This window comes from Cnephaeus nilssonii (genome assembly GCF_951640355.1).
Source record: "Cnephaeus nilssonii genome assembly, chromosome: 19".
In the NCBI taxonomy this organism is placed as follows: domain Eukaryota; kingdom Metazoa; phylum Chordata; class Mammalia; order Chiroptera; family Vespertilionidae; genus Cnephaeus; species Cnephaeus nilssonii.
The window spans coordinates 39,995,308-40,008,237 of NC_137090.1; the positions used below are offsets into that span (position 1 = coordinate 39,995,308).

The 12,930-nt window shown below is 57.1% G+C and overlaps 2 protein-coding genes across 2 annotated transcripts; both read left to right on the top strand.

The window, feature by feature from the left end:
• Positions 1–1,214: 1,214 nt before the first annotated feature.
• On the top strand, positions 1,215–2,445 carry LOC307115668 (spermatid maturation protein 1-like; the record flags this gene model as incomplete). The annotated part of the gene is made up of 3 exons (XM_079798973.1): positions 1,215–1,358; positions 1,454–1,514; positions 1,712–2,445. 3 exons carry the CDS (start codon positions 1,215–1,217, stop codon positions 2,443–2,445), a joined length of 939 nt encoding a protein of 312 aa, XP_079655099.1.
• Positions 2,446–5,109: 2,664 nt separating this feature from the next.
• On the top strand, positions 5,110–6,829 carry SPEM2 (SPEM family member 2; the record flags this gene model as incomplete). Its single annotated transcript, XM_079798685.1, has 3 exons — positions 5,110–5,247; positions 5,405–5,462; positions 5,589–6,829. 3 exons carry the CDS (start codon positions 5,110–5,112, stop codon positions 6,827–6,829), a joined length of 1,437 nt encoding a protein of 478 aa, XP_079654811.1.
• Positions 6,830–12,930: the final 6,101 nt, after the last annotated feature.

Here is a 12,930-nt window from a genome sequence, read left to right on the forward strand (position 1 = left end):
AGGGGAAGGAGCCTGGTCAGGAAGCGTTTTAAGGGACACCAGTGGAGGAGAGAATCCTTGTCTGCTGGCATTTTGTGGGTTGCTAGTGCCAAACTTGAGTTGGGGCTGGGGTGCTCTCTTCCGCTGACATCCGGATCCGGAATCCCTGGTCTTGGCTCCCCAGCACTTTGCCTCTTGACCATCCCTTCTCCCACCTCCACCCATGGGAACTTCTTTCCCACCCTCCTCCTGCCTGGTCTAGTTCCTTTCCAAACAGCCATGCCCTCTAAATGCTAGGGCCCTGGGCCCTGAACCCTATAGACAGATGTCTCACAAACTGGGGCATGGGAGAGGGGCTGGGGGACCCCATGATTCAGCCACGGACTCCAATGCCCAATCCCTCTCCCCAGAACAGTTCCCTGACAACCCCGTGTCCCTGCCCTTCGCAGCTCTGTACACATTTTTAAACCTGGCAAAAGATGAAGAGAATATTGTAAATATAAAGTTTAACTGTTGCTTGTGCCTGCTGTGATGTTAGGGGGTGGGGGCAGGGGGTTTGGAAGAAACAAGCCTTGGGGATGTGACTGCTGATGCGGGAGGTGTGTGCCCACAGCCCTTCCCAGTGAATAGCTGAGGCCTATTCACTGAAGGGGAGTGGGTGCTGAGTCAGGTTGCCATGGTAATGGGGCTATTTAGGGAGGGAAGATGAGGACCCACCCTGGCCCGGTGGCTCAGTTAGTTGGCGCATTGTCCCATAGACCAAAAGGTTTCGGGTTCGATTCCTGGTCACATATCCAAGTTGTGGGTTTGATCCCTGATCCGGGTGTGTACAGGAGACAACCGATTGATGTTTCTTTCTCTCTCTGACTCAACATCTCCTCAGATGAGGATTTAAAAAAGAAAAAAAGATTAGGACCCGTGTCTGCAGAAAGAGGCCAAATGGGCCGATGGGCGCAGACACAGGCAGGCTGGAGGGCCCAGTTAGCCGGTCCAGGCAGCTGGCCACAGGAGAGGCATACAAGGTGCGAGGCTTGGCTTCTGCGTGGTCTGGGCCCAGGCTAGAGGGTAAATCCTGGGCCCAGGACTCTCCCTCTTGGCACATTGTGAGGGAGAGCCCCAGCATCATTGTGACCCGCTTACCCCCAGGAGCCTCTGGGTCAGGCAGGCGGGCTGCTGGCTACCGTGTGGCACAGTGGGTTGGGGGTCTAGGGGCCCCGGTGGTCCTAGGGACCCCCATGGCTGTGGCTGAGCAGCCATGGCCCAGGTGCGCCTCATATCATAGCCCCAACACCAACAGCTGCCAGGACCTGGGCAACTCTATCCTGTTGCTGCTGGGCCTCATCATCTGCATGAACATTGGCATCAACATGGTGACGCTGGTGAGGGCAGGGCTGGGTGGAAGGGTGCTGGCAGGCTGGCTGGGGGCAGGCCTGGTGGCCAGGGCCTACCTGGGGTCACTGTGCCCTTCCCCCAGCTTTGGCGCAGACTCCGTTTCTTCTTACACCAAATGTTCTGCAGTATTGTTTCTGAGAAAGGTAAGCTGGGCCTGAGGGGTTGGGGCAGAGGAGGGGCAGATACCCAGTGTTCTTGCCCTTGACCCTAAGCTGGCCCCATCCCCTCCCAGTCTCCCCTCTCAGATGCCATAGCTGTGCAGCTTCTCGCCCCGAACCCTGCTGTCTGCCCCTGTAGGAGCCAGGGTCCCCCGCAGCCTCTCCCCTCTCCCTATCCACAGAAGCTTCTAAGTCATCCTCACCTAGAAAGAAGACCCAGCACCCAAAGCAGAGCTCCCCTGCAGTCCATCTTCGATGCACCATGGACCCTGTGAAAATGACCGTGACCCCCCGGCCCGCTCGCCGCCAGCGCCATCGAGGCTGGTCAGCACGCCATGCCCACCACCCGACAGCCTGGGCCCCCGACACTGACGATGAGGAGAAGCCCCCTCATCAGCACACGGCGATCTGCTCCCACCACTGGGACCACCCCGCGGACTGGGACGGCTTCCAATCCACCCAGGGGTTCTGGGACCCCTGGGCCCAGGACACTGCAGGGCTGCCTGCCCAGGGCATCCGCTTCCAGCAGGCCGTGGAGGGAAGACCCCTCAAAAGAGAGATGCGGTCAGAGATGAGCCTAGAGGCCTACGTGTACCCTGTGAACCCCCCGCCCCCCAGCCCACAGTGCCACAAGAACAACGGCGGCGGGAGGGCGGGCGCTGAGGGGGGGCAGGAGCAGCACTCGCATGACCCCCCAGCCCCACCGCCCATCAGGGGTCCAGCGGTTGTCCCAGATATCCCCCGCAGGCACCCCTCACGCCACCTAGTGTACGATGCCCTAGACGTGAGGCGGCGGCTTCGGGAGCTGACCCAGGAGGTGGAGTCTATGGCCCACTGTTACCCCATGGCCACCAGATCCAACACTGCTGAGGGGGTGAACAAGGACTGGGTGTACCGCCCCCTGACAGAGAGGTGACTGGGAGAAGAATAAAAAAAGGAGAGAAGCTGGTGTGTGGTGGTTTGGAGCGGGGGAGGGGGCAGCGGGAGGGGGGCTGTGCTAGGGATCACCCAGCTCCTAGACGCCCTGGTTGCTAAGGAAATGATCTCCTTGGGAACACGGCCTGGAGAGCCCGGAGGACCCGCATCAACCTCTTGGCCTCAACCTACCAGCCCTGTCCGCAGACCTTTCCCAGGCCTCTTGGTTGTACGGCTCCCATCTGCCTCTGCCCAGGTCTCCTCAGCGCCCAGAAAGGGCCCGCCAATCCGCCCCAGACCCGCAGGCAGCGCCACGCTGGGAGGGAGGCCTTCATCCCGCCCCCCCCCCCCCCCCCGCTCTGGGCCCCCAGGGGTCTGGTTCCTGCCAGAGCCCCGGTCACAGGGGAGGTGTGGTTCCCTCTCAACCCTTGTTTCTTTCTTCTTCTTTTTTAAATCTTTAAACCTTTTTTTTCCTCTTTAAAAATTATTTTTAATCCTCACCCCAGGATATTTTTCCCATTGATTTCCAGAGAGAGTAGAAGGGAGGGAGGAGAGAGAGAGAGAGAGAGAGAGAGAGAGAGAGAGAGAGAGAGAGAAACATCAGTGTGAGAGAGACACATTGGTTGGCTGCCTCCACATGCACCTCTACTGAGGTCCGGGGATCCTTCAACAGAGGTACGTGCTCTTGACCAGGACTTGAACCTGTGAAACTTCGCGGGTTGACGCTCTAACCACTGAGCCAAACTGGTCAGGGCTCAACCCTTGCTTCTTTGGGGAGGAATAACTGAGAGTGAAGGTGGCCAGGCCCTCACAGTTCCCCAATCAGAATACTAGTTCCTGTGTCCTTAAGCAGGCTTAGAGTAGAGGATGAGAAATTGGGGACACTCGCAAGGGCTGTGACCACCCTCTTCTGATTTCTATCTCCATGTCACAAGTGAGGAGACAAGCTCAGAGAGGCCAAGTGAGTGCTGAGGGGGTGGACAGGACTGGGTATACCATCCCCCGACAGAGAGGTGACCGGAGAAGAATGAGAGAGAGAGAGAGAGAGAGAGAGAGGCTGGTTTGTGGTGGTTTGGTGGGAGTGGGGGAGGTCGGTCACACAGACACCAAGGATCAACTTCACGGCCTCATCCCCCTGCTTCTGCAGGTAGAGTCTCATTGCCACTGAGTCAGCTTCGCCCATGAGTCTCCCACCTTCCTTGGTTTGCCATGTGAACTCTTCAGAATATTCCATCCACTGGAGAGCAGCTGGGACCACACACACTCATACACACACACACACACACACACACACACACACACACACACACGTGCGCGCACACAGCTTGGGGACAAGAAGACATGTGAGTGCACCCACGCCGAAGCAGCTGGACCTCACCTTCGTACGGATGGGCTCCTGGAATGGGAGCAGACAGGCCTGTAGTGAATCGCCCTGCTTCTCTGTTCATTTCATTCAGTCAACGCCACTGCCGTTTGCCGCTGATTCCATTCAGTGGGTGTGTATTGAGCACCTACTCTGCGTTTGGAGCCTTGATGGAAAATGCCTACTGGCTGTTCCTCTGTTTCTGCTGAGCAGTTTATTGTGCAGACAAATGACTTATGGTTCCCAGGGCACCCCTTTCACAGACACCAGTGATGAACCCGATTTAAATAAAAAAACCTCCTCTGTCATATCAACAATTACACCTATTTTGTGCTTTGTGAGTTTAATGTGGTTTTCTAAAGGTGGTAGCTAAAGTGGGAAGGCAATCGGTTGAGGACCACTTCCATGGCTGGAGGTGGTCCCAGGCAGAGGCAGAACCCCAGCAAGGTAGAAATCAGTCTTGCTCTGAAGCAAAGGGGTTTCTGAGCTCACAGACCACCAATTCCTAGGGCTGAAATCCCTGGCCAGGAAGGGGTGGCTAGGATAGGGCTAGAGGTATGACAGGGAAATGGTCAGGACGAATGTACAGTGAGGTGACTTCAGAGGGGACGCTTGCTGTCACCCACCCATCTAGTCACCCTAGATCAGTGGTCGGCAAACTGCAGCTCGCGAGCCACACGCGGCTTGCGAGCCGCGGTTTGCCACTCGGTTGACGAATGCGTTTGCCGACCACTGCGTAAGGCATTACCCTTACCCAGAAGTTTTGACTTCAGGTTAAAGGCATTAGTACGTTATGAAAATGTTTTTTAAGTGTTTTTCCTTAAGGCAGTGGTCGGCAAACTCATTCGTCAATAGAGCGGCAAACAGCGGCTCACGAGCCGCACGCAGTTTGCCGACCACTGCCCTAGATGGGAAATACCAACAGCCTACACAGACTGCCATAATATCTCAGAGAACAATGAAATGCTAGTAGAGCAAACCCTTTATGCGTAATTCAATCCCTATGAAGACTGTCTCACTACGGTAGCTACCATTATTTTCACACCAGGAATCAGGTGTTGAGTTAAGCAAGCTCCCATGGAGACAAAGGACAGATTGGACTCTGGGGTATCTGGGGACTGAGCCAAGGGCCAGCCAGGTGGACACCTCTGCATTGTGACTCCTGCCCATGCGCCTCATTATGACCCGGCTCCCTCACCAGCTGGCCAGGGTCCCCAGGTCCGGTCCTAGCATGAGTGCAGTGTGGGCCGGGGCCGGTGGGGGGGTGCGGCCCAGGTGGCCCTAGGACCCCCCCCCCCCACCATGGAAAACAAGCTTTGGGATAACACCCTGGGGAACTGCAATCAATACCAAGAAAATCCCCAGGATGTGGAGGACTTCCTGCTGCTGCTGCTGGGCCTCATCATCCTTGTCAACATTGGGATCAACCTGACGACGGTGGTCAGTGGCGCCTGTGGGCCATCCCTAAGTGACGAGGGGAGGGCGGGAGCCAGCTTCAGCCTGTACCTCCATCTGCGAGAGCAGTCTTGGCGGGGAGGGGCGTGGGGGGTTGCTGGTGGAAAGCTTGGTCTTCACTCCCACCCCACCTCACCCCCAGATATGGCATGGGCTCCAGAGTGCCTCAGACAAGGTGATCAGTTGGATTCATCAGAAAAGTAAGTATGACAGCTAGCGAGGTAGGGGACACCCCCCACCCCTGCTACCACCACAGCCCAAGAAAGACAAGCCCCCATGTTCCCAACCGACAATTGCCCTCCCTCACGGACTCTTGCGTTCCCCAGATGCAATCTTGCAGGCTTGTAAAAGTTCCCCCAAAGATGCCCCAGCCAAGGCCCAAGACATCTACATCCACTGCGCCCTGGACCCTGTAGAAGTGAAGGTGACCCGGCCCTCTTCCTACTCCAGTTCTTCCCATCACCATCCCCGCAAACGCAGCGGCCGCCGCCCGCACCACCACCACCACCGCCGCGCCCCCTACAGCTCCCAGCAGAGACGGAAGAACCACAGGCAATCCCCCCCGAATCACACAGTCTTCCACAGCCCACATCACGGACACAGGCGGTCACAGCTGAGGCCCAAACCCATTTTTGATCAGGAGGCCCCGGACTCCTTTCTGGAGGAGGAGGAGAACCACCGGTCCTTCCCGCGTCCCATGTACGCCCAGTGGGGCTGGGGAGGGCTGTACCATCGAATGGGGCTGCCCTCCAGCATGAGGCTGTGGGGCCGCCAGGGTGGGATCCTGGCCAGCTTGCCGCCTCCCTCCATCTACCTGTCCCCCGAGCTGCGCCGCATGCCCAAGCGTGTGGAGGCCAAGTCAGAGCTGAGGCTGCCGTCCCACGGGCTGCACCGCTCCCAGTCCCGCATCTGGGGCAACGTGGACACCGAGCAGTGGACCTTGCCTCCACCGCCGCCCCACCGGCTGCCTCCTAACCCCTCCTGGGCCCATGGGGGGCACAGCCCTCACCAATCAAGGGGCCAGCTACCGTATGACCCCTGGGACCAGCGGCGGCGTGGTCTGGAGGCCTCTGAGCCTCCATCGGCCCTGATGGCCCGGAGCTCCCGGCCTGAGGCCCGGGAGTACTGCTCCCCACAGTCCCACCGTCGGAGCCTCCCCGGCCATGCTTACAGCCGCAGTCCCTACCCATCCACGGGGCACTTGAGCTACACCCCCCGGGATCCCCACGAGGTACGGCGCCGGGCGGCTGAATGGGCTGAGGCCCTGCCCACTCAGCACCCTCTGACTACAACCACCTCCCTCACTGTGTTGGGCGAGGTCTCCTACCAACGGGCCCTGGCTCCCAGCCAGCCCCTGCCTGAAGCCCAGACTCCTGAGCCGCCCCCCACCACCTTCATGCCGCTCAGCCGGAGCCCAGGGGGCAATGCCAGTTACCAGGTGTACGACAGCCTGGAGCTGAAGCGGCAGGTGCAGGAGAACAGAGCGAGGGCCAACTCGCTGCCGCCACCTTCCACCTCAGCCTCGAGGCCCTCGTTGCACAGGAGCCGGACTGGGAAGCTTAACTGACCAGGGGCACATGTGGGCGGCGGGGCCGGGCGCTGAAAGAGGAATAAAGAGCAACAGAGTCCAGGAAACACTGTGGTGGTCTGTGGCTGAGAAGCGCCACTTCTCCCGCCAGCCTGGATCCCTGCCCTTAGCTCCCGGAAATGAGAAGCGGTGTGCTTGGCCCGAGGCTCCCCGTGGTGGGGGGGCCACAGTCCTGCCTGCACGCCCCTCCTGCTCCCGCGCCAGGGCCCTAAGCAGATCTTGCCCCTGCAGACCCCAAACCATTGGTCTCTGGGCACCTGCTCTGTGTGAGGCTCTGTCTGTCCCCAAAGGGGACTCAGAGGCTCAGCCCCACATAATAAGCTGAGGTTAGATTCCAGACGGGGGCGTTCCACATCGGGGTAGATCCAGGCCTGCAGCCTAGCAGAGGGCGGGAAGAAGGCCAAGGCTCTGGATTTCAGCCTGGCCTTCCCCAGGACCCTGAGGCCATGGTCTTCCTCGTCTCAGAAGTGTTCAGGGGATGGGATGCTGTGAGTGTTTGGATGAGTGAGTCAGCAGGCAATGAGGGGAAAAATGAGGGTGAGATGGGGGCGGGGGCGTGTTGGCTTCTGGGCCCTACTTGACTGTCCAGGCTCAGGTTACTCGAACCCAGTTACCAGGGAATGGCCCTTGGCCTTCCTTTCCCTCCTCCTCCCTCATTGTGACCTCCTGTTCCATTATGACCCAGTTCTCCCCCTCCCCCACCAGAAGAGTTTGGCTCCTAGTGAGTATGTGGGGGCCAGGGGGCCCAGGTAGTCCTGGGACCCCCGGTCATGGGTGAGCAAGCCCACCACGGAGCCCCAGTGTGCTCTGGCACCAACTCCAGGAAGTGCCAGGACCTAGGAGACTCAATTCTTCTGATTCTGGGCAGCTTCATCTTGCTCAACGTGGGGATCAATGTGGTGACTCTGGTCAGGGAGGGGTCTGGGCATCAGGGTGGGGAAGCCCTAGGGTCTGAGGTGGGAGGGGTGAGGTGAGAGGGCTGCTGGGATGTGGCCTGGCTAGGGTTGGACTTCAAGGCTCACCTTACTTCTGGACTCTCCCCTCCCCTGCTTCCTCAGCTCTGGAGGCATCTGAAGAGCTCCTTGCGGATTCTTTTCCATCATTTTTTCCCCAAAGGTGAGTGAGTGGTCCCCAGCATGGACTCGAGAGGATTTGGCCCTATCCCCTTTCTTCTATCCTTGTCCCCGTTTTCAGTCGTTCAGGAACTCAGGCTTTGTCTTATCCCACCTTTCCCTGCAGACAAGCAACCCAGCTCTGTAGGCAACCATCCCACGGGTATGCGCTACTCTGTGGATTCCAAGAACCTCTGCTTAAGAGTCCCTTCCCGCTTCCATCGCTGTCCAAGCTTCCTGCTCAGGAACCCTAACCAGCTTGACTCCTGCATACCAGACACGAATGATGAGAAGGAATTTAGGTGCTACTGGATGAAGCCTCAGTATGGACACGCCAGGGCTCCCATAGAGACTCCAAGGGGACTGTGGAAGGAGGGGATGAAGGGAGCTAGGGAGGCCCCTCAGGTCACAGCCCCAAAGGCCCAAGACACCTATCTCTCCAGGCAAGAGACATCTTCCCAGTTCCCCAGGATGAGCAAGTTGGATATGGTTTCACTCTGCTTGCCCCAAGGGAATAAGACTAAGACCCCAGATTATGCCCCAGCCTATGCCCCAGCTGAGACATGGACCCACCCTCCACCCCTGCTCCCTGAGCACACCCCCACCCAGGCCCAGATCCGCCCCCCAGTCCACCCCTCTGAGCACACCCCCACCCAGGCCCAGATCCGCCCCCCAGTCCACCCCTTTGAGCACATCCCCACCCAAGCCCAGATATGCCCCCCAGTGCACCCCTCTGAGCACACCCTCACCCAGGCCCAGACCCGCTCCCCAGTCCACCCCTCTGAGCACCCCCCTACCCAGGCTCAGATCCACCCCCCAGTGCACCCCTCTGAGCACAACCCCACCCAGGCCCAGATCCATCCCTCAGTCCACCCCTCTGAGCACACCCCCACTCAGGCCCAGATCCACCCCCCACCGCAACCCTCTGAACACACCCCCACCCAGGCCCAGATCTGCCCCCCAGTCCACCCCTCTAAGCACACCCCCACCCAGACCCAGATCTACCCCCCAGTGCACCCCGCCAAGCATAGCCCCACCCAGGTCCAGATCCATTCCCAAGTGCACCCCTCTGAGCACACCCCCACCCAGGACCAGATCTGCCCCCCACCCCGACCCCGTGAGCACACCCCCACCCAGGACCAGATCTGCCCCCCAGTGCACCCCTCTGAGCACACCGCCACCCAGGCCCCGATCCGCCCCCCAGTCCACCCCTCTGAGCACACCCCCACCCAGGCCCAGATCCACCCCCCAAAGCACCCCTCTGAGCACAACCCCACCCAGGCCCAGATCTGTCCCCCAGCCCACCCTTCTGAGCACACCCCCGCCCAGGCCCAGGTCCACTCCATAGTCTGCACCCCTGAGCACACTGGTACCCAGGTCCATGGCCCTGAGCATACCTCAGCCCACACCCTGGCCCAGGACCCAGCCAAGGTTTCCTTGCATGCCTTGGGCCACTCCCTGGACTACATACTTAAGCACCTAACAGTCCACACCCCAACCAGCAACCCTGTTCATCTAACCTATTCCCATGCCCACGAGTTGGTCCCTCCTCCAACCTCTGCCCCAGACCCTCCTCTACCTTCTGCCCTTGCTACTACTCCTGCCCCAGCCCCTGTTCCAAAATTTGCTTCCATCCTTGCCCCAGCACTGGTCATGGCCCCCTCTACCACACCAGTTCCTACTCATACCCCTCCCTCCACCCCTACCCACAGCCTAACTCCTATTCCCTCTACCCTGACTGCCTTCAACGAAGACCTCTCCACTGGCCATGTGTTCTATGCTACCCCCATGGTAAAGAAGAACTTATTCTATGGGTGCCCCACCCAGAACACTGGGTATTCCAGAAAAGACTTGGGTATCTTCTCCAGGCCCCAAGACAGGCAGGGCCTGGTAAACTCTGGTAAAGTCGAGCAAACATTGAAGCAACTTAGTGGGGATACTGCCAACACCTCCACAGGACCCGTAGTAGGTTACCTGGAGTTGGAGAATATGGGATGGAATAACCCAAATGATGCCAAAGACAAGTTCTTACAGCCCAAGACCTTCCCTTACTGCAGCTTCCATCCTTGCAATTCTGAGAGGAGAAACACAGACTCCCAGCCTCCAGCCTATCCCAAATTCCTCGTCTACTCCAAGGATGATTCACCTTCTCAACCTTGCTTTCATTCTCCCACCAGCGTCCAGAATTCAATGTGCGCTGCTCCTCCACCATGCACTCTTTCTCTCCCGCTTGTTTCTCCCAGATCCTTTGTTCTTCAACAACCTACCAACCACCAGGTGAAGCCCTCCACCTCAACACAAACCCCCACCTTACACCCAATCTCAATACCCTCTTCCCAGTTTCCCACCCCTTCCCAGTTCTCCACCATTTCCCAACCCCCAATCCAACCCCAATCTTCTGAACTTCATGAGAGTCCAGGCCTCACCCAAGACTCTGGCCTCCAAAGAACCCCAGGCCCTTCAAAAGACTCTAAAGTTTCCAAGAACCCAGGCCTTGGTCAAGATCCAGGCCTAAAAAAGATGCCAGGCCTTACCCAACATCCTCATCTCTGCAAGAGTTCAGGGCCTTCCCAAGACTCTGGCCTTCGCAAGAATCCAGTTACCCAAGAGTCTGGCCCTGAAAAGTGCCTAGGTCCGCCTCAAAATATAGGTATTTTTAGGAGCCCATGTCTCACCCAACCCTCTGGCCTCCATAAGAACATAGCATTTCTCCAAAATTCTGACATTCAGAGGAACTCAGGCTTTGTGCAAGAGACTGTACTCTGCAAAAGTCAAGATCTCTCCCAAACAACTGGTGTCCATAACAGCCCAGGCCTTTCTCAAGATTCTGGAGGTTACAAGAGTACAGGTAATGCCCAAGATCCAGGAGTCTTTAGGAGTCTAGGCCTCACCCAAGATTCTGGCCTACGGAAGAGCTCAGGTCTTGCCAAAGACTCTGAAGTAAACAAGAGCTCAGGCCAGGAATCCGGTCTCTACAAAAGCCCAGGCCTTGCCCAAACCTGTGGCCTCCACAAGGGCTCAGGCCTCACCAAAGACTCAGGAGACTACAGAAACCCAGGCCTGACTAAAGATTCTGACCCCTATATGAATCCAGGCCTTATCCAAGCCAATGAAGCAAAAAAGAAATGTGGCCTTACCCAAGATGTTGGAATGTACAGGAACTCAGAACATACTCCAAATCCTAACTTCCACAAGTACGCAGGAATTCATCAAGATCCTGGCCCACATAAGGGCCCACGCCTTACCCAAGACTCTGGCCTCCCCTTGACTCACGGCCTTCCCAAGGAATCAAGCCTCCACACGGACTCATGCCTTATCCCAAATCCTGACTCGCACAAGAACCCAGGCCTTGCTCCAGGTACTAACTCTGTCCAAGTCTTGGGTCCATCTCAGACTCCAAAGTCCTCACTGCCCTTGAAGTCATTTGGATGTGAGGAGACTCCTCGGAAGAATGCAGAGCAGCATCTCTCATGGACTCCTGACCCAGTCAGTCAGTACGCCTGCCCGTCCAAGGCCCAGGTGATCTACAGTGACCTGCAAACCTTCTCCGAGGTACCTGTATTGATTGAGTTACAGCCATCCTCCCATCGAGTAGGTGGCCAAGACTGGGTGTACCGTCCTGTGGATACAGTTCCTCCAGCCTGCCAGAACTATCCCCAGATGCCTATGCCTCCAAAAACCAACTTGAAGACTCACTGCCCTGGGTCAGGCACCCGGGTAGGGCATGTGGTCTTCGATGCCCGCCAGAGGCAGTGCGGAGTGGGCAGAGACAAGTGTGAAGCTCTATCTCCCAGGCGCCTTCGCCAAGAGGCATCCAGCAACTCAGTGGAGAACACCGAGTGGGGATATCAGTGTGTCATGAGGCCCTCGGAAAAAGAGGGGACAAAGGTGCATTAGGAATAAAGAGGCGAGAGAAATGTTCTGTGATTGTTTGAGGACTTCCACCCCAGCCCCATGGCTGGCACTGGCCACTCTCAGGGCCTGATGAGGGCTGGAACTGTACTCGCCCCTTCTCCTCCATAGCTGCCGAGCTAAACCCATGATCCCCAAGGCCCCAGAGCTGCATTTTCCAACACACTAGCCATTAGCGACCCATGGCTTTTAGAATGTAAACGAATTAAAATTAAATAAAATTTAAAATTCTGTTCCTTTGTTTCATTATTTACATTTCAAGTGCTCAATACACATGGGTGGCTAGTGGCTACTATATTGGACAGCACAGATTTAGAACATTTTCATCATTACAGAAAACCTTATTGGGCAGTAATGCTTTAGAGTTTAGGGTAACTTTCCTTTCCCTGTCACCCATCCCCAGCTTCTTCAAAACTCCCACAGAGCCCAGAGAACTTAGTTCTTTTTAGGGTGGCTCAGAGGCCACCTCTGGGGAGGAGGTAAGATGTGGGGATGCCAGATGCCTGATTACCCCAGACTGTGCAAGAGAGCCCAGTCTTCAGTCTCCCTGAGCTGGTTTCTTGGGTCACAACCAGATGTATGGGAACCTGCCTCCCCAGTTCTGGGCGGTGTTTGGGGCTCTGAGGTGCTGAGGGAGAAGAGCTCTGTCTAGTGACTAGGACGCCTGAGATCTGGGCTTCCCAAATTGAGCTCCGGATTCTGAGAGTCCCTTCCTTTATAGGCCTCTAGTTTTTCTAGGTGTTTCTGTTTCATTCTCTTGCCCATGGACTATCACTCCAGAGACAGTCCCCAGGGAAAAGGGCATGTAAGAAGTCCTGGTCCAGAACTAACCCAGCAATGGATAGGTCTGATCTGTAAGCCTGTCCCTGGTTTCCTAACGTTTGTCCCATTATTCTGGCCCCCTTGTCATCCTGGACTTAAGCTTTGTCCCTGAAAACAAGTTTCTTCCCCATAATGTCCCTTTTCTCTGCCCCCGCCCAACTGGGAGTTTCCTCTGGATTTGATTTTCAGTCCTGATAACTCTTCTGTGTACACACCAGGTATGAGATTCCAAAG